Source organism: Carassius auratus, chromosome 47 (assembly GCF_003368295.1).
Source record: "Carassius auratus strain Wakin chromosome 47, ASM336829v1, whole genome shotgun sequence".
Lineage (NCBI taxonomy): Eukaryota > Metazoa > Chordata > Actinopteri > Cypriniformes > Cyprinidae > Carassius > Carassius auratus.
Genome location: NC_039289.1, coordinates 10,665,328 through 10,687,429, shown reverse-complemented (window position 1 = coordinate 10,687,429; position 22,102 = coordinate 10,665,328). Strand labels below are relative to the sequence as shown.

Below are 22,102 nucleotides of genomic sequence, written 5' to 3'. Positions count from 1 at the left end.
TTCGTCTGAAAGACAAAACGTTAAAGAAAATGATTCAATAACCAACTTATAATAGGCCTGAAAGTGGCACATATAGGCTTCATTTAAGGATTAAAACAATAAAACCTTTGTGCACCTTTGTACATGTTGTCATATTAATTGTAATTAAAATGCATTTTGCATAATTGCCCACAATATAATACGACTCAGAAATGTGATAAGATAGGGTTAATCAGTCATTAACAAACTGCATTAAAGATGGAAATAAATTAATAAATAAAAATGTGTTACTAGTTTATCATAATTGACACACCTGTCTGCGTGCTTGGATTTTGATTGGTCTGTGTGATGTAGCAGATATATGTTCCTGCATCACTGTGTTGAAGGTTCTTGAGTTTGAGCGAGAAGTTTCCTCTCATATACTCATTAGGAAATGTTTCAGCTCTGTTCTTGTACGCTGGTTGTTGATTCTCCACTGACCCTTTTCCTTTAATTATGTCATAAACATTTTGACTGCTATTATGTCTCCAGTAAACTGTTATATCTTCATTTTTAAGGACATTGTCAACAGAAGAACAGAGCAAGACAGCAGCGCCTCCGACTTTACCCTCAACAGTGACCTGCAGACACACTGAAAATAAGAGACAAGCCTTTGAAAATCAGTTCTTAGAGGCAAATGTCACCTCCTTCCCTTTTATATATATATAAAAAGATAATGAAAACCACAATTACTACAAAAAAAAATTTTGTGCACAATGCTGCACTTGTCAAGAAGACCAACCCACAAATCTCCAACGTCACCTCACTGTACTTGTTCACGCATGTGCAGTTCTCACTGTCAAACAATATAACACCAGTTATTGTACATTCGTGTGTGTATTAATTGCATCTATAAATAGAATTATTAATGATCTACAATGAAATATCTAGTGTCTCTGAGTGTTCTTTTATCCATTTGCAAATCAAATGAAAACACCAACATCGAACAGACGTCTCTGTGGTGTCGGATGCTTAGAAGCTAATTGCTATGTTTTATTAGGGCCCGAGCACCGATGGTGTGAGGACCCTCTTATATCTGCTCCGTCTATTCTTCTTCTTCTTCTTCTTCTTCTCCCAAATTAATCACATTTTTGAGGGCTTAAACATGCTCAAAAAGTCATTAAACTTTGCACACGCTTCAAACCTGGTGAAAATTTTCGTCTGATATAGGATTCAGAAGAGGGTGTGGCAAATGGCTCGACAGCGCCACCTATACTAAGAAAATCAACAGCCTTCCAGCTATATTTCACGTACATGCACGAAAATTGGCACACATATGTAACACACCAATACCTACAAAAAAGACTCTTGGAGCAAAATTCTAAACCCAACAAGAAGTCAGTTATTTTTAATATTATGAGCAAATTTCGTGTACTTTTTGTCATTTCCATGCGTTGTATTTTAACGAACTTCTCCTAGAGATTTATTCAGATCAACACCGAATTTGGTCAGTGTAATCTAAAGGCCTTGAGTTTTCGTTGAAGGGCGTGTCCGTGGCGGCCTGGCGAATTCCGGTGATTTGCCATGAAAAATGAAGTAGCTATAACTCAGACATACAATGTCCAATCTGCCCCAAACATCACAAGTTTGATAAAACTCTAGAGCTGAACAGATTGACATGCCCATATTCCTTTATAGTCATAGCGCCACCTATTTTCAACAGGAAGTGACATATTTTACACTGCGACAAACTACTCCTAGAAATTTTATGACATCAATGTCTTTTTTGTGGTCAGTCTAATCTAAAGGCCTGTGTGATGATCTTGAGTTTTTGTTAAAAGGCTTGTTCATGGCGCTGCGACGAAGTTCGATGTCTCTCCATGGGAATAAAAGATGTTATAACTCATGCATAAAATGTCCAATCTTCCCCAAACTTCACATGTGTGATAAAATATTATCTTTTTTTTTTTTGGAGGGGGGGGGGGGGGTTACTGTTTTTAATTCGGTCTTATTCTTAAGTGGAAATTACTGCTTCTTTACATTTTCTGTACATTAATAATGATTTATTATGCACTGATTCTATCAATCTCAGGTTGTATCTCAGTTAACAGCACAATAATAAAGGCTTTTGAGTTTCTCCTCGCAGGATTCAAACCAACAACCTTCCAGTCAACATCCCAGAGCTTTAGCCAAGTGGACATTATAATCATTGATAATTTGACTTAAAATACTGTTAATGATGAAAAGTTTCACAGGTTTTGAGCAGAATGCATGTCAGACTTGTGGGGGAGTCGTGGCTTAGTTGTTAGAGACTTCTAATCCTAAGGTTGTGGGTTCGAGTCTCGGGCTGGCAATACCACAATAAAGGTGCCCTTGAGCAAGGCACTGAACCCCCAACTGCTCATTATTTTGAGGGTGCATGAGTGGGGGGTGGTGGTGTCGTCATGTGACACACAGCATCCACAACAGCATATTGGCAAATTATTATTAATAATTTATTTTCATTTTTATTAGACACATTATGCATTAACTATTGTATATCATGAAATATCTCGATTCTCACCTTCTTAGATTATGTTAGATAGCATGCGATGGTGAAAGTACCCTAATAATGTAATCTATTAACTATGCATATAAAAACCTGTCTGTTTACTTAAATAACAGATCATATGGGTGTCATGCCATAACACATTTTTTTTATATATGACGGACCTCATATTAAATATGAATTTAACATTGAAAGTTAATGTGATATAAAAATGGCTACTAATCTTTCATTGTACAGAAAGAAAGCAAATAACATTTACATGATCAAAGATCATTTTCACTGACAGTCTAGAGTTCAATCACTCTCAGAAACTCCCATTAAAATCACTGAAGCTGTTAACACTGTGAAATCAATATTTTATTTATAGATTTGTACACACATCTGCACTTTGTTGTTTCTGACGAGAGAATTCACCAGAAAGAGGTATTCAGTCAGCGAGCGAGTGAAGGAAGCACCAACATTTTAGCGATGACTCATCAGAACACCTCTGATTGGTCATTGCTTTCACAAGCTCAACAGAATCATGTGTGATTGTGTAAATCATGCCTTTGAATGGGCATGACACCGGAAAAAACCACATTCATCTAGTTGACTTCTATGCTTCACAGACCCAAAGAGAGCTCGGACTACAACAGGTTTCTGTTTGAAAATGGTCAGAGAGCCTTTATATTTCTGACAAGAAACAGTGCACATGAGTTTTCATATGTGATGGTTCATTATTAGGTCTGATTCTGCATTCTGTCTCATTTGTTTTTGCTGTTGTTTTTTATTGTGTGTGTGTGTGTGTGTGTGTGTGTCTGTATAGAACAACTTGTAAAATTACCATGAAATGATAGTATAAATGATTTAATGAAAAAAAAAAAAACATAGCTAAAAAAATAGCTACATGTATTAAAAGTGCTCATTGACTGACTAAACGTGTCTTATATACTCTTATATACAGTGATTACAGTCTACTGACCCCTGGTGTTCACACAGAGGTTTTTATTTCCTGCTGCTTCACTGGAATATCTTATCTGCCTTGAAGAGATGCTGACGTGTCTTCTTCACCTAAGAGGAGTTGTGTAAAATAAACCTCGATAGTAAGATAGAAAGCCAAACTGTTCCAATATACACATAAATGTTTGTGATGTTCAATGACAGTAAATGGTTATAGAGTTGGACTAGTAACCCAAAGATTGTGGGTTTGAGTCTCAGGTTCAGAAGGGATTGTAGGTGTGGGGAGTGGGAGTTTTCACTTTTAGTAAAATATGAATATGTGTAAGATCAAAAAATGCTCTTTTCTGATTTATGTTGGTGATAGACACTATTGGTGTCAAATCCCCAGAGGTTCAGTATGTTGCTCATTCAGTTTACAATAAAACATGATAATACTATCTTTTGATTATTGTTAAATGTTGCTAATATATCACAAAATGTGATATTATTACATAAGTTATTTGTTTATAAGGCCTATTGGATATACAGTGACTGGTGAATATTTTCACCGTTCAACCTTTCACTGTTTTTTTGGCATATCGATTACTATTGTATAACCACAGTTTTACTACAAATACCATGGTTAAACTATGGTGTAGCAAAACCATTGTTAACTATGGTAACCTTTTCCTTTCCAGTAGAACATCATTTCACAATTGGTATTTATAAAATAAGCAATATTTGGGACTATGTGTCTTTAGGATGTGCACTGTGTGAAAAAATACAACAGCTTGTCTCTGGGGCAGTACCCTCAAAGAGACAACTTTGACCCTTCATTACCTCTAAAGAGTGCATATTTAGTAGCTTAAAGTAGTAATATTGTGCACATTTTTAAATAAGTCGGTCTATGATAGGCCCATACTCCAATATCAAGTGAGGAGATGGATGTCACACTTGTGTAGATGAAAGGCCCTTGAAGACGAAAGGTAATCCACACAAGAGTTTAATAAGAGTCATTAACCAGCCACAGACTAAACAGATCATGAAGTACTTATACAGAAACTAAAAGAGGGAACTAATAAGATAATAAGTGAACACAGGTAAACAGAATGAACTAATCAGACACAAGAGAAAACTATAGATCAAACAGGAAAGACAATGATAGACACCGACTGAGAAGCTGTGATTTTGATGAGAAATTCAAATCAGTGTGCACAGAAATGGTGAAATAATGTCTAATTTTGGTGAAAAAAGTTAGATCGACACCATGTAACTAATAGTTTGTTTTAACAGAAAGGAAGTTAAAGGGATGTGGATTTAAATAACTTACATGGTTGGTCAGGTGTTCTTAAAAAAAATACCATGTGATTTACTTTAGGTCAGACTATGTTTTTGTGAACCGCAAATCCTGTTTGACTGGATCTACCCCATCTATATTTGCATCTGCTTTAAGCAGGAAGACTTTAAGTCTACAGAGTTATGAGTTGAAGCTACTCGAAACCTGACGAGTAGAGCACTTGAACGGTCTGACTCTGTTGATCCAATGCTCAGCAGCATGGGTAAGAAAACAACATCTGATATTTTGCATTGCTGTATGAGACTTGATCTTACGTTGCAGTGTGTTGATGATGAATCTGAGGATGGCTCTTCTGTTTTAATTCTAGATCACAGTTTGAAAATTGTGTTGTTTGGAAACTCTGCTGCAGTCCAGTTTCAACACGACAATGTTCTACTTGGAGAAATGCAGCCAACTATTGACAATCTAGCAATATCCAAGACCGTTCCCTTGCAGATGAAGAAATCAGGACGCCACGTCTCAGTCATTAACCTGATTGGTTTACATGAAACTGCTCTTAATCTGGATCCTCTCACTGATCACATAATGAATGAAAATGAAATCGTTGCTTTCATCTTTGTTGTGCGACTGGGCCAGTTAACAGATTCTGATAAGATGGGTATTGAGTGGCTTCAGAGAGTATTTGGTGACCGAGTTCTTCAGTTTGCGATGATTCTCTTCACCTATGAGAGCGAGGAAGAGTCTGACTCTATAATCGATGACCTGAAGAAAAACTCTGCTCTGGAGCGGCTGATTGAGAACTGTGGTGGAAGATATCACACCTGTAGCAAGAACATGAACAACCAATCAGAGATGAGAGACCTGATGAACAGGATTGAGCAACTGTTTACTGAGAATAAACAGCAGTGTTATACTAGTGAGACGTACAACACTGCGTTAAGAGAAAGAGGAGACATGCAAAACAGGACAGGTCAGTGGTTAGTGGTTAGAACACAGAAATTGATGTTATGTTATTTCTTTCATATTTATTTGCCCCTGACTCATATATAATAATAAGTGTGATGTTTTGTTAAATTAGACAATGTAAGTGGGTTATGTACCAGCCTATAATACATTAGTATTTTAAAGTCGTAGTACAAAAAAATGTACCTTAAAATGAGACATAATGTGAGAAAACTAGTTATACCAGTCTTCAGCATTTTTTTTAGAGCATGGATTGCATTATCATAATTCCAGTGCCGATTTCAATTTCATTTTAATATTTCTCTCTCCTTTTCTGTCCTTTCACAAGACCAACCCACACTTATTGGAAAGAGTGTGGACTTCACCTTGACAACAGAGACAAGAGAGACTCATGTGGTAAGTGTTGAGTGTAAGGTTAAAATAGAACATGAAAAAGGAAGTTACAAAGAATTCCATGAATGCACACATACAGCTTGTAGAAATAGTTTCTAACTGGGTGGTTCCTGATCATGTAGTTTCACTTGACATTTTATGGTTTTGAAGTTAATTACTGGAAAATTTACTTCAACAAATCTTCTTAGGTGTTTTGTCAAAGTAGCAGCCAGGGCTATGAACCGGTTCAAGGAATGAAAACCAAAACAAACAAAAATTTTGGCAGGAACAGAACCAGAAACAGAATTAAATATTATAGTTCCAAACAGAATAGAAAAATTTGAAATTTGAAATGGCCATTAACCGGTTAATAACGTTATTTTATCGTTCCATTTAATATTTAAAATATTTGTAACACAGTTCAAGATATTTTAGATTTAGTCTGAGAGCTCTCAGTCCCTCCATTGAAACTGTGTGTACAGTATACTGTCCCTGTCCAGAAAGGTAAGAAAAACATCATCAAAGTAGTCCATGTGACATCAGAGGGTCAGTTAGAATTTGTTGAAGCATCGAAAATACATTTTGGTCCAAAAATAACAAAAACTACGACTTTATTCAGCATTGTCTTCTCTTCAGGGTCTGTTGTGAGAGAGTTCAAAACAAAGCAGTTTGTGATATCTGGTTTGCGAACGAATTACTTGATGTAACCGGATCTTTTCGCGTCTCCAATACGCATTAATCCACAAATGAATTAAGCTGTTAACTTTTTTTAATGTGGCTGTCACTCCCTCCGAGTTAAAATAAACCAATATCCAGGAGTAATGCATGCACTCAAACAGTACACTGACTGAACTGATGTGAAGAGAGAACTGAAGATGAACACCGAGCCAAGCCAGATAACGAGCAAAAAATTGACTCATTCTCGAGTCAAGATTTGGTTGCATCGGTTCTTTTCCGCATACAGGTTCTTTTGGACAGTTCAATTCGACTTTACATTAAACTGGTTGAAGCTCCTTGGTTCTAGAATCGGACGCGTCTGACAGAAACGGTTCTTGACTCACGAGTCAATCTTTTGTTCGTTATCTGCTCAGTGTTCATCTTCAGTTCTCTCTTCACAGCAGTTCAGTCAGTGTACTGTTTGAGTAAATGAATTACTCCAGGATATTGGTTTGTTTGAACTCAGAAGGAGTGTCAGCCACATTAAAAAAGTTAACAGCTTAAGTCATTTGTGGATTAATGCGTATTGGAGATGCGAACAGTTTCAAATGATTCAGTTCAATTTGGTGAACTGGTTCAAGAAGATCCGGTTACATCGAGTGATTCGTTCGCGAACTGGATATCACAAACTGCTTTGTTTTTAACTGTCTTACAACAGAAACGGAAGAGAAGACAATGCTGAATAAAGTCGTATTTTTTGCTATTTTTGGACCAAAATGTATTTTCGATGCATCAATAAATTCTTACTGACCCTCTGATGTCACATGGACTACTTTGAAGATGTTTTTCTTACCTTTCTGGACATGGACAGTAGACCGTACACACAGTTTCAATGGAGGGACTGAGAGCTCTCAGACCAAATCTAAAATATCTTAAACTGTGTTCAGAAGATCTTACGAAGATAAACGGAGATCTTACATGTTTGGAACGACATGAGGGTGAGTTATTAATGACATAATTTTAATATTTGGGTGAACTAACCCTTTAATTTAGCGGGTTGTTGGCTAACTTTACAAGAGCTCTCTTTTTTTTTCCTTTTCTTTTTGAGTAAAGAAAATGCTGTACTTTATTATTATTAATATTATTATTATTATTAGGCAAATTATAGGCAAATAAATGTTTTTTTTTTTTTTTGCTATTAACCTGTATTTCTTCCACCCAAACTGGTTTCGGAACGGTAATAATATCAGAGGAACACAGAACAGAAACGTTACAATATCGATTCTGCTCGAAGTGAACCGATTTATTTTTTTTACCGTTTTCAAGCCCTGGTAGAAACACTTTTATATATATATTAATATATATATATATATATATATATATATATATATATATATATATATATATATATATATATATATATATATATATATATATTACTGAGACAGTATAACAAAACAACAAAGTTTCTTTATTTGTGCTTATAGGGAATCAAAGAGAAGTATTCTTTAGATCAAAACAGATATGAAAGGAGGAAAGAAATAGAGCATCTATTTCACAGACTTCATCTTGATAAGCACCCCTCCAATCTAAGAGCGGAAGATGTTCTTCAACTAACGACACATTCATTGCAGTCCTACGAGTCTTGTGCTGAGAAGGACGTGATTCAGACTTTCCTACAAAAACTACTGATGATGAACTACAGAGCAAGACACATTAAAACTACAGAAACCCAGCATGACGGACAACAAAGAAACAATGACTTACTTGAAGATAACAGGGAGGCTGATATTTTCAGCGAAATGTCTTTAATTCCCGAAGACACCAACAGGAGTGATGCTATTCACCCAATGGATGTTCAGATGGCCGTGTTTCATTGTGCAGATAGTTTCCTGAAGCAGCTGATGGTGACTAAACTGTCTCAGTGTCAGTACGCTCTGCCTCTTCTTGTTCCTGATCCATTCACTCAAGAAATTGAGTTTCCTCTTTGGGTATTCAGACAAATCAACAAGAGCTGGAAGATGAAAGACAGCAAAAATGAAATAATTGGTCAAATCCAGCCAGTCTGGAAGGCAGAAACACCTATGGTGTCTTTCTTCAGGTTCGGCTCATTGTCCTCATCCAAGTCTCAGCTGATGAACAGTCTGATCAATGAGAGACACAACACGTTCTTCCACAGGAACTGTCCAGGCAGCAGCAGCACCAGACTCCTGATGGATGGAGTGGTGGAGATCACCTGGTACTGCCCCTCTGGGAACGACACAGATAAGTTTACTCAATGTATTGCATTCTGTAACCTTCACGGTGATGCAGGAGACAATGAGAAACAGCTGAAGATCCTCACTGGAATGGCCTCAGTCAATGTTGTTATTCTACCACGACTCGACAAGAGGGACAGATGTGCAGAACAGATGCAAAACCTGTACAAGGGCGGAAAGCCACTTATTTGTCTTTTTACTGAGGATACATCTAGTGTAACTAAAATGAGGAATGGGAAATACAAAATTGGACTGAAAAACAGAAATCAGTCAGATGTATCTGAAGAACTCACACAAGCTATAAATGAATGCCTCTTGCTCTCATCTTCAGAATCATCATCATCATCTGTTTTTAGACTTAAAGATGTGTCCGAGCACTCAAATATCAGAAAAGATGAGGATCTTGACAACGACTGCAGAAGAGGGAAAGAAGCAGCCCAGCAGATGATGGGTTTACTGAAGAAAAAAGATCTGACGGAAATCAAAGAATCGTTTCTGCCCTGTCAGGGGAAGCTGTGGCATCAGTGGTGCGAAAAGAACAAAGAACTACATCGATCTCAGGCCAATGAAATGGACTTGGAAATAAAACAGAAACAAGACATGAGGGCAATCCGTGATCAGCAGCATGTGTTGGACATTGGGGAGTTCATGAAGTTGTTTATTACAGAAATTAATTCACAATCTCCAAATGAGAAGATATTTTTTCTTAAATGGCTCGCAATCCTCCTGGATGAATACACCTCAGTTGACCTTTCTGCTCTACATTACAAGTATGATGAAAAATGGTCAAATGTCTTAAAACTGAAAGAGAATAATGACAGATCTGAGCAGCTGACTGCAGCAAATTTGAACAAGGAACAAACAGAACTGGATAAGATTTCAAAAGAACTTCAAGCTGCAACCTTTGGCTTGGAGCACATCTTAAGGGAGATTGGTCAAATCTATGAATCGTGTAAATCAGTGAATAAGAACAAGGAAGGCCTGCCGTGTGATTATTCTTCTCTCCCGGGTCTTGCTGCAGAGATGATGATCTCTGGATTTCCACTGGAGCTGATGGATGGAGATGCTGCTCATGTTCCTGTGATCTGGGTTACTGCTGTTCTACATGAACTCATCAAGAAACTGGGAGACCAGAGAGTCTTTGTGCTGTCGGTTTTAGGGATCCAGAGCTCTGGGAAATCCACTATGCTGAACGCCATGTTTGGACTCCAGTTTGCCGTCAGTGCTGGCAGGTGCACCAGAGGAGCTTTCATGCAGCTGGTCAGAGTTTCAGAGGAGATGAAGATAAAAGAACAGCTGAAGTTTGACTATATTCTGGTTGTTGATACTGAGGGGCTTCGCGCTCTAGAACTGTCTGGGAGGTCAACAAGACATCAGGACAATGAAATGGCCACATTTGTTGTCGGTCTTGGTAATTTGACATTGATTAACATCTTTGGGGAAAACCCATCAGAGCTGCAGGACATTCTTCAGATCGTTGTTCAGGCCTTCATGAGGATGAAGAAGGTCAGACTGAATCCCAGCTGCATGTTTGTTCATCAGAACGTCTCAGAAGTCACAGCCGGAGAGAGAAACATGGAGGGAAGGAGACGGCTGCAGCAGACGCTGGATGAAATGACAAAACTCGCTGCTAAGGATGAAGTCTTTGATGCAGAATGTTTCAATGATGTCATTACTTTTGACATACAGAAGGATGTGAAATATTTTGCACAGCTGTGGGAGGGCAGTCCACCAATGGCACCACCAAACCCATCATACTGTGAAAACATCCAAGAGCTGAAGAAAACGTTTTTTAGTCATGCCTCAAAATCCGTTGGTTTACAACTGACACATTTAAAAGGTCGCATAAATGATCTCTGGGAGGCTCTACTGAATGAACGATTCGTGTTCAGCTTCAGAAATGCTCTTGAAATTGCAACATACCGAAAGCTGGAGACCGAATACAGCAAGTGGTCCTGGAGTCTCCGCAGAACCATGCTGGATATAGAGAACAGACTTTACATCAGCATAGAAAATGAAACAATCGATGAGGTTTCAGGAAGTGATCTTCAAGGAAAACTGGAAGTGAAAAGCAGAGAAGTAGAAAATTCCATGTCAGATTTCTTTGAGAAAGACAAAGATAAAGACATATTGGTACAGTGGAAAGTGTCATTTCATATCAAAATCAAAGATCTCCGGGAAAATATTGTGAGAGAAACAGCAAGGAAATTAAATGAGATTCTTCAGCAGCGAGATATGAAGAAAAGGATTGATGCTCAGAGGACATGTCATGAAAACGATCTCTTGGAAAAGAGCAAAGAACTTGCGATAAAACTCAAAGACAAAGCAAATGATGAGACAATCTTGAAAAAAGAGTTTGATACCTTTTGGAAAGAGTGTGTTAAAAAGATTACTGCCAAAACTCCTCAAATCAAAAACATTGATGTATTAAATGATATGAAACAACTCCTTAGTAACTATGAAAGTGTCCCTATAAATGACTGGAAGAAGAGCAGGGATATTTTCTCTGTTCAACGTTATTCAGATTATGTACAGAAACTCAGAGGAGTTACAGGAGATACCGTCCGATCAGCTAAACTGAAGTTTGAGGTTGAGACCCAAATTAGAGCCTTAGTCAATGACATCGCTCAACACGCAGACAAAATGATCATGTCATATAACATTTCAAAGACGGGTTACAACAAAACCTACATTCAGGAACTTGCTGATCATATCAAAGCAAGAGTAGTAGATTATGAGCAAGGTTCCAGGAACTTTACGTTCACCAAGGAATTTTACATGGATTTGGTCATGTCAATCTGTAAGAGAGTAAACAAGGTAATTACTGACCAACACAGAAAGTTCAGGGAAGCCAACGATCCCGTGTTATACTTTAAACAGAAGAGCGATGAGTACTTTAGCATTTTCCAGAAATACTGTCAAGGTGCGACATCGGCTGCTATTTTTGGGGAGATCATCTGTCAGAAACTGAAAGAGCCCATTCAACAGAGTGTCTACAAAGATACCGCTAGAGATATGACTAATGAAATCAAAACAAACTGTGAATCATTAAATGGAAACAGATCTAAACTAGAGAAACACATCCTAAAGACTCTGGCAGAACAGGAAAATTTTGTCAGATACTTGAACTACTTTAATCATCCCAGAGACTACTTAAAAAGTTTTGTCAGAGATGAAGTCAATCAGTACATCTCTGATAAGTTTGAAGACAGCGTTCGGCCCAAATTGGAGGAGAACATTAAACTCCTGCAGCAGAAGATCATGGAAGCGGCTCATAGAGCGACTGCACTGGTCAACGCGACCGGCGGAGATGTTCAGAAGTGGCTGAATGATTTCGCTAGTCAGCTCTCAGATGTGCTAATATTCTCTGTAAAGGACCTCAGTGGAGTGAGTCATGAAGGTGTTGATGATTTCAATCTCCTAGAAGATGTCATAAGCAAACTACTTGGTTCGGTATCATCTGAAATACAACATAAATTGAGCACAGAGACATTTCCAGAAAATCTGGAACATAAAGACAGACCAGATGAGATTCTGATTGATCATCTCTGTCAGTGCTGTTGGGTTCAGTGTCCATTCTGTGCAGCCCCCTGCACCAACACTGTAGAAAACCATTCTGGAGATCACAGCGTTCCTTTCCATCGAGTCGATGGACTTACTGGTAGCTGTTATGATGAAACAGAATGTCTCAGTGCAGATTTTTGCACTAGTTTAGTGAGAACTAGTAAAATGTTCTATACAGGTCAGTGGTTTCTGTGCAGAGAGTACAGAAAAGCGGGAGATGTTTATGCAGAGTGGAACATCACTCCGGACTTCTCTGAGCTGCCGTACTGGAAGTGGTTTGTGTACAGATTTCAGGAAGATCTGAAAAACCACTTTGAGAAATCATTCCACATGTGGGACGTGTTTTCATATGAATGGAGCGGATACTCAAAAGAGCAAGCCATCGAGAGTTTGGATGAATACATCTAATGACAAATGAAAATGACTCACTTGCAGTTCTTTGATTCATAGATAACCGCTTAAAACAAGTTTGCAAAATTGAGGGGTTTTGAGTTGTGAATCTTCAAGATTTGTATCTCTATCTATGAATTCCATATATGAATGTTATATATAAAATAGGTATTTAGAAATGTTTTACCCCTTTACTTCACAGCTCTCCATACCTAACATTAGTTTTTTATTAACACTCTTCAAAACTGTGTGAAAACTGATGTGATGTTTGCTGAAATCGTTTCATAAAACTTTAAGATTAATCTAGGGGTGATCCCGAATATTCAGAGGAGCCCGATTCGAGACAAGTCTCACAGTCGAATATTCACAGGCTGTTATGATCATGCCATTTTGGCTATATGTGTGACTGGTTGTGTGTGTGTGGATGGTTACTCTTGCTTTAGTCTTGCTTTACTGGGCCTGGGACAGACAAAACGTCATCAAAGCATCAATATGGCTCAGAAATCAGCAGTGAGAGATGTGGATTTACATTTTTACAGAGTGATCGTGAACATATAGTGGAATAAAATTCAAAATAAAAAACATTAAAGAAATAAAGTAAAAAAAGTGTCTCATATTTTTGTATAAATGAAATACAGAAAAGGAACAAATAAAATGGCGCCGTTACTCTGTTCAGCACATGTGAGCATATGGCACGTGTTAATGCTAACACTTAATTCGGCTTATATTTTTACACAGAACATGACAAATGTGAATATAATACATAACTGGGACAAACACGACCAAAGGCTGGTTAGTGTAGGCTATCAAAGCATCAACGTTGCTCAGAAATCTTAAATGACGCAGCGCTTATTGATGCGACTTACCAGCAGTGAGAGACGTGAGGATCTGCTGGTAATTACGTAACTCCGCCCACAATATCACCCACACAATTGCGAGTGACACAATAGCCAGCCAATGTTGCGTTTCCCCCAATTAATGCATGAATTTAACATCATTATTTAAACTCCGTTACATATGGAGGTGCTCAAATGTCTGATTTCACATATTTCACAACTACTGGTTTTCTCCCAATAAATTATTATACAGCCTATTACGATAATGCTGCACTGTTAAAAATATTCCGTAAAATATACGGTAAAAAATAAGGTAAAACCGTTTTTTGGTTTAACGGTTTAATACCGTAAAAAATACAGTTACACTGTTGTAGGTTTAACGGTTTTACTTTATATTTACATTTTAATATCATAATTTAACTGATATAATATTAATATAGGAACTTATTGAAGCACTGAAATCAGTTTTGTACCTTTGTATTACACTGGTAACCACCAAAAGCAGGTGGTGATGAGAGAGTCACGTGGTGAAACAAAGCCCATCACAAGCAGCTTTTAAATAATAAGATACATAGAAAGTACACGGTGTCATTCACACAAGCACTAAACAACATCATGGTGAGACTCATTAAACTGAAATATGCAATAAACATTAATTTAACAACATTTTATGTAACATAAAAACCTAATAAACATAACAGATGAGAAAAAATTAAGAAGAAACATTGTTATTTCAAAGAAAAAACATCAAATTCAAAAATGCAACGCAGAGAATTATGGGAATGTAAGTTTACGGTTTTTCCCTGTAAAGTTTACAGGAAATTACCGTTAACCAGTAAACGGGTTTGTACTGTAGCATTTTCACAGTTTTTTACAGTTAAAATCACAGTCATTTTTTACAGTGTGTAAATGAGAATCTGAAAAGAAAGCAACTTCAAATAAATATTTTAACTACATGAATAAATCCAACCACCCCTACAGATTCGAGTTAAGTTTCACTATCCATAATCCGTGACTAATAGAGGAGCATCTTGGCGCAGCAATTTAAAACTTTAACAGGACATAAATTGACACGGGTAGAGTGAAAGATTGGATTTTTTCGATCAGGTAGGGTAGACTAGAAGTGATTTAAAAACATTTTAGAGGTTTATATATATCGAGTATCTATTTATCTCATATAAGATACAGTTGCGTCTGTTACACATTTTCCCTGTGTATTAATGTAATTATGACTGTCGAATCTCTGACTTGAAGCTGCATCCGAAAACTTAGGCTGGTGACTTGCTGCCTTGCTGCTGTATCAGGCAATGACTTTGCAGGCAGCATTTTAGCACGAAGGCACCTCATGAAACTAATTTCGGACAGGCTTCTGAGGCAGAGTAATGGTTTAATAATAATAATAATAATACGTTTTATTTATATAGCGCCTTTCCAGAGCTCAAGGACACTTTACAATAAACAAACAACAGTAAAGGCAATTGACAAAGAGAGCAGACAGAACAACAGTAGGCAATTGAGAGTGCAAGTACAATAAGTGAGAAATTGGGTAGATGGGGCAGCAACCAGCAGAAAAAAAGAAAAGAAAAAAAAACTAAGAACTATAACATTCAGAAAATAGGTGTGTTTTGAGCATGGATTTGAATTCAGAGATAGTGTTAACAAAACTGAGTGATCGGGGGAGAGAGTTCCACATCTTGGGCGCAACAACACTGAATGATCTGCCCCACATTGAAGCAAGGTGATGCCGAGGGACAACGAGAAGGCTGGAATCAGCGGATCGTAAAGAGCGAGTAGGGGTTAAGGGGAGAAGCAGGTAACAGAGGTAGGGGGGAGCAAGGCCGTGCAGAGACTTAAAAGCGAGAATTTTGAATTTAATACGGTAAGCCACAGGAAGCCATTGAAGATCACGCATAATTGGAGAAATATGTGCAGAACGCTTGGTGTGGGTGAGTAGTCTGGCAGCAGAGTTTTGAATGTATTGTAATTTGGAAATGGAGCTAGCTGGTAGTCCAATGAAAAGTGCATTGCAGTAATCAAGATGTGAGGTGACAAATGCATGGATGTCAGTTTCAGCATCTGAGATACTGATAAAGGGACAGAGCTGAGCGATACGACGTAGATGAAAGAATGCCAATTTAGTGATGGAATTAATGTGACAGTGGAAAGATAGAGAGGAATCAAAAATTACACCAAGATTTTTAACAGTACTAGATGGTTTGATAAGAGAGCCGGCGATCTCACAGGTGAAGTTAGTAGGAATTTTATTAGTGAGTGATGAAGATCCAGTGAAAATAATCTCAGTTTTGTCCATGTTAAGTTTTAGAAAATTTGAATGAAGCCAATCTTTTATTTCATTTACACAAGCAGAGATTTTGTCAGTTGTGAAAGATAAAGTTGATGTACAGGTAGTATATAATTGAATGTCGTCAGCGTAAAAATGATTATTAAAACCATGACAGCGGAGGATCTGACCAAGAAGTATTATATAGATTATAAATAATAATGGCCCAAGAACGGATCCCTGAGGGACACCTTGCTTCAGGGGGACAGTGGGTGAGCGAAAATTCTGAAGTGAAATGTAGAACAGTCTGTCAGAGAGATAAGAGGAGAACCAGGAAAGAGCAGCACCAGAAATACTCACGTCTGAAAGGTGCATAATGAGTAGTTGATGGGAGACGGTATCAAAGGCAGAGCTGAGGTCGAGCAGCAAAAGCATAGACAGAGAACCAGAATCACCAGAGAGAAGCAGATCATTAAGTACCTTAACTAGTGCAGTTTCAGTACTATGCAAAGGGCGAAAACCAGATTGAAAAGGATCAAAAAGATTATTTTCAACTAGAAAAGACTGAAGCTGGGAGGCAACAGTACTTTCCAGTAATTAAGCTATGAAGGGGAGATTTGAAATGGGACGATAATCAGATAAAACTGAGGGATCAAGGTTGGGTTTCTTGAGAACAGGGGAAACAGCTGCAGTTTTGAGTGACAGAGGAAATGAAGCAGAGGTAAGAGATTCGTTAACGATCTACAGCAAAATATAGAGAGCTTTGGTGATAACTAATTGGATATTTAATTTCTGCAATATTAATTTCTTGCTAGAAATAATATAAAAAGTGGAAAACGTTGATCAAAAACATTCAGTTACACACAAACTGACCACTCAACACAACTTTCAGACGCCATCTTTATTTTTTTTGCATAACTGTCACGAAATGGAACGCACAGGATTGTGGGATATCAAAGGCAGCGAAGGATACATATATGCTGAAATATTTGCCAGATGAAGGCATCTCAGCAGACAGGAACTGAAGATAACATTAAATTTGGATGTGCCTGTTCCTACCTTGGAATGTGTCCTCCAAAGGCATAATTTTTCTGTTTTCTGATGCAGCTGTGGTAATGCATTTTGCCCCGCCACCAAACATATGATTCGACTATCATTCAAACATCGGAAAGATTTGAAAATTCTGATTCGACTATCCTTAGTCGGGAGACCCCTAGATTAATCATTAATCTACAATTCTGTTATCTTCTAAGGACAGATTAAATTCTATATGTTTTCAAAAAAAAATGATAACAGACCAAAAACATTATTTTATGAATTAATTAAATATATTTGTATGACTGTTTTTAATATTATGTTAAGTAAAAAAAAAGAAAGAAAATATATGCATAATTTATGAAGAATAAATGTTCATAAATTTAAGTGTTTGGCCAATATAAAAGCAAATAGGCCTTGAAATCAAAGGAGTCTGTTTAACTATCATGAATGCCCTGCAGAGGCAGCAGAGTTGTTTTACTAAAGCTTCAATACAACAGCTGAGATTTTGGATTGTGGCATCAGATCATGGCTTTATGGTTGAGATTATATCACTACCGTTGGCTTGACATGTTCTTGACAGTGCTTCATAGCATGATTTTGCATTTTCAGGTGGATGGAGATTTGTTGTTTATAAAAAATACCTGTGTACGTGTCCACATGGCCTTAGAGCACTGTGAGAAATTATACATTGATGTATAAAGGTTTTGGAGAAACACCGCACTCATTTGAAATCTTAGCTCTAGACAAAGGTCAGTGACATTGTTTGTTGGCTGTCAATTGACCCAACCAGTGGTTTCTGCTGTTTGGTTTAATGCTTCAGCTGAGTTTAACCACATGGTTTTTGCTGAAACAAATTGTCACAATATATAATATTTAAATAAAAAATATGTAATATAATAAATAATTATTAAAAAAGAAAAAATGTCCATTACTCATGCCAGATTGTTTCCAAAGAACCATTTCGCAAACATACATTTACATACTAAAACCTGACTGACTTATTTCCTGACAATTACACTTCGATATTAACAAAGATCATTAATCATTAAATCTGACATGATGCTTAATGTTTTATTGAGTTCATAGGGTCATAGACTCCTGGAGTTTATATTTTTAACTAATAATGGTGGAAATACTAGATAGTCAACACTTTAATGGATGTTCTCATAAAGAAACAGACTTTATAATCACTTTCTCATTTTTATTGGAGTAATAAGTGTGACAACAAGCCCCAGTCTCTCCTATACTCCTGATTTATCATTGTAAAACAATTAGTTCAGGTCTTGACATTAAACACAATGTAAACCACATGATATGCTGTTGACTTGGCAAATATATTTACGCAGCAATGTAGTGTTGGAGCAAGCGAGGACTGTAATTCAGATCCCTTTGCTGGACTTGTTTAAACACTCAATCACTCAAACCACCAGCACCTTCTTCTTCATCCAGTGACATACTCAGATGAGACAGAGGAATGCAGTGGGTTCCTGTTTCAGTGCTCAGTATTTTTTTTCCCACAGAGTGAGCAAAAATCACATACATCGTCTCCTTACTGTCAGGTTGAGCATTGCAAGACTGATCTGGGATGCCGATGGTCCAGTTACCAGCTCACTTATGACATTTAAAAATTGCTTTAAGGAGGTTTGTGGACAGACTGCAACTGCTGTCCATGCACTATCAGCTTTGCCATTTATGTAAAGGTAAATCCTCAGTCAGTAGGTGCGTTTCCATTACCCTTCAAATTGTGCAAATTGAAATTGCGAACTGAAAATACTCCTAATGGAAATGCCTACATTTTGCAAAAATAATAATATATCGCAAAAAAGTTTTTACGCTCGCGTGGGGTGGTTTTTCAAGTAATGCGAAAAAGGAATAATTTGCAAAACTGCAATGGAAACTTTTTACAAATTTTCGCATTGACAGGTCCCATGGCGTATGTAAAATGTATATGATCATTCTTCAATGTCCTATGACCTCCAAGAAACACGTCTGCTGTGCAGTGTTGCTCTGATACGGCAACTGAAGCTGATTGCAGCCACTCGTTGCATGTGTTTATGTTTTTATACAGTCTATGGTTAATTCCAGCAGCACCACGCACATTTCTGAAGCGGCTCTCTTTGCTGCTTCTGTAAAGATACATGCATACAACCCCTTTGAATAAATGTAGCCAAAATCCCACCAAAATCTGTTGCCATTATTTATTGCGAGAGGCAAAAGGTTACGTTTTATTCGCATTACATTAATTCATGGAAATGTTGTCAATTCGCAATTCTTTTTAAATACTTTTTTTATTGACATTTATAAAGTAGAATATCGCCAAAGTATTGAGCAAATCTGTAATGGAAACGTCTAATGACTGTGCCCTGCAATGTTACCTGTCGGTCACCACACCCACCATTGATTACAATTTAACTACCACCCATGATTGCACCATTGATGAGAACTGCTGTTGTTATAACCACCTATCAATGATCTGTTCTAACACAAGCCCTCATCAATTCTAGATCGCTGGCAACTTAATCTCACTTGTCCTCCTTCCAAGGCTGCATCTCAAAAAGAGACCCTGGAGTCAGAGTCAAAACACATGATATTTTGAAAACATGTTTATAGTCACACATAACAGGTGTTGGCAAATATATAAAAAAAATTCAGCAACCTGAAACAATATCAGCATTTAATCTGCAGCTGAAACCAAATTAAATTAAAGTCTGTTGTAGTTTGTTGGAATAACAGTTCATCAGGAATCCAATATGATTAATGGATGATATTAATGATGATTTCATTTTCACCCAAGGTCTTTTAGTCTTGAGGCTGATATGTGACTCTTTTCTGCAGTAGATCAGCATCATGAATGTGTTTTTTCAGCTGAAAATAAAACCAAGAATTCTGATTGAAAATTACACATATAAAACAACAGTCCAAAGACTAAATCATCTGCCTTTTAGAGAAGAGCATCAGACTGATATTTTTATAAAATCAAACTCCGCCTTTGTTCATAACCCCTCCTCTAGCCCCAGCTGGCCCGCTTTGGCCCAAGGTTTTCGTCGGGCCAAAAAACCCTGGCCGATGGCCCCGAGGAAGCCCCGTCGAGGCACGATCAAGCCCCGGAAGTGACTGTGGAAACGCGACTGGCCCTGGCACGCACTAGCACGCCCGGTCCTAGCTCGATAGTGGAAACACGGCTACTGAGGCTCTCCTATGAGGAGTTCAATCACAGCTGAGCGGACATTTCACTCGCTGAGATTTGCATATGACTCCCAATCGAAGGGTTGTGGGTTCCAATCTCGGGCTGGACGGAATTGTGGGTGGGGGGAGTGCATGAACAATTCTCTCTCCACCTTCAATACCATGACTTAGGTGCCCTTGAGCAAGGCATGAACCCCCAACTGCTCCCCGGGCGCCGCAGCATAAATGGCTGCCCACTGCTCCGGGTGTGTGCTCACAGTGTGTGTGTGTGTGTGTGTGTGCATTTCGGATGGGTTACATGCAGAGCACAAATTCTGAGTATGGGTCACCATATTTGGCTGAATGTCACTTTCACTTTTTTTTTTTTGAATCGTGATTGGTTGACAGCAAATTTCAAATATTAAATGGAACGATAAAATAACGTCATTAATCGGTTATCATTTCAAATGTTCAATTCTGTTCGGAACTATAAAATTTGATTTAGTTTCTGTTTCTGTCAGAATTTTGTTCATTTCCGGTTTTTGTTTTCGTTCCTTGAACCGGTTCAGAGCCCTGCAAGTAACTGTTAACTACTTTACTGCAGTTACCCCTCGTACAGCTTCAACATTTAATCCACCGCTGTTTCAGGTTTGCTAAAGAGCTGCACAAACTCAAGCAGAGAAAGTCTCATGAGAGACGTGAAAGAGCTGCAGGTGAGAACAGACTACCATCATCTCTCACACATCCACAGCGGTTTCTATACACATTAATGTGTGCTCATGTATGATGTTTTGTCTGTCTCTCGTGGTTTCTCTCAGGTTTCTGAAGCGGCTCTGCTGAAGCGTCTCAATGGCAGCAGATCTTGTCACACCGTCTGCAGCTTCTCTCTTCTACAGTCAGTAACAGATGGAGGAGGATCAGAACGGATAGCATGACCACATGATGTAGCCTTTGCTAAAAACTAAAAGTCATATGATAATATTTATACAAATACTACAAGTAAAGCCATATGTTATGCATAATGTCTAAGTTGATACTTGTTCAGAACAGTCACTTTTGCAAAGTCTGTACTTTGTTTATTTTGATTAAAGAAATTATTTTTGTTCAATCAATATGGGCTACTGTCATTACAATATCTTAATACAAAACATTTGAAAAACACAGAAACAGTCTTGTTTGAAAAACATTGGAGTGGATCCCGTGCTTTAACATAGAAATTACAGTAGTAACAGTAAATCATATGTTATTAAAATATATTATTAGTGTCACATTTCTGTTTAATTATTATCTCTACGATGGACAGCCAACTGAATAGATGATATTTACCATCTGATTCTATCCATGCAGTATTTTGATCATGTTGATTATTGTGCTAATTATAGTTATCTTTTAATACCATATTTTAAACATCTTTATTAAAAGCCTGTCGCTTTAATTACATTGAACAAAACTGAAATCTGATCACTGATGACCTCTAGTGGACAGCAGAGGATAAATAACAGATGCCATTTAAAATCAAGCTGGCGAAGATTATTATTTATTTACTTTTATGATCAGCGTTTGTTTTGAGATCGTATCATAAATCCAGATCATAATGATGCAAACAATCATTTGGATTAGAATAAAAACAAAAATGCAGCATCAGTTTCCACGTGTGCGCACAATAAACAATAAGTCTGACCCCTAGATGGCGCCAAATGGAAAGGGATTCACTTTATTCTTATCAGGTCACTTCAAACTGTGTGTGTGGGGGGAGATAATGATATGTGTGTAAATTAAATTGTGCATAAATTATTAAATATTAGCAACATATTTAACGAAGAGCTATAATATTGCACAGACACTTACTGCTTTGTT

At 37.6% G+C, this 22,102-nt stretch overlaps 1 protein-coding gene across 2 annotated transcripts; it reads left to right on the top strand.

Annotated features, from left to right (window-relative positions):
* Positions 1-4,354: 4,354 nt before the first annotated feature.
* On the top strand, positions 4,355-14,001 carry LOC113065085 (interferon-induced very large GTPase 1-like). Of its 2 annotated transcripts, XM_026236251.1 has the most exons (4): positions 4,355-4,983; positions 5,089-5,691; positions 6,013-6,080; positions 8,201-14,001. In XM_026236251.1, the coding sequence occupies exons 1-4, from the start codon at positions 4,968-4,970 to the stop codon at positions 12,941-12,943; spliced, it is 5,430 nt and encodes a 1,809-aa protein (XP_026092036.1). In that variant the 5' UTR covers positions 4,355-4,967; the 3' UTR covers positions 12,944-14,001. The 2 variants fall into 2 exon arrangements, with proteins under 2 accessions (XP_026092036.1, XP_026092035.1); XM_026236250.1 differs by having other exon boundaries at positions 4,355-5,691.
* Positions 14,002-22,102: the final 8,101 nt, after the last annotated feature.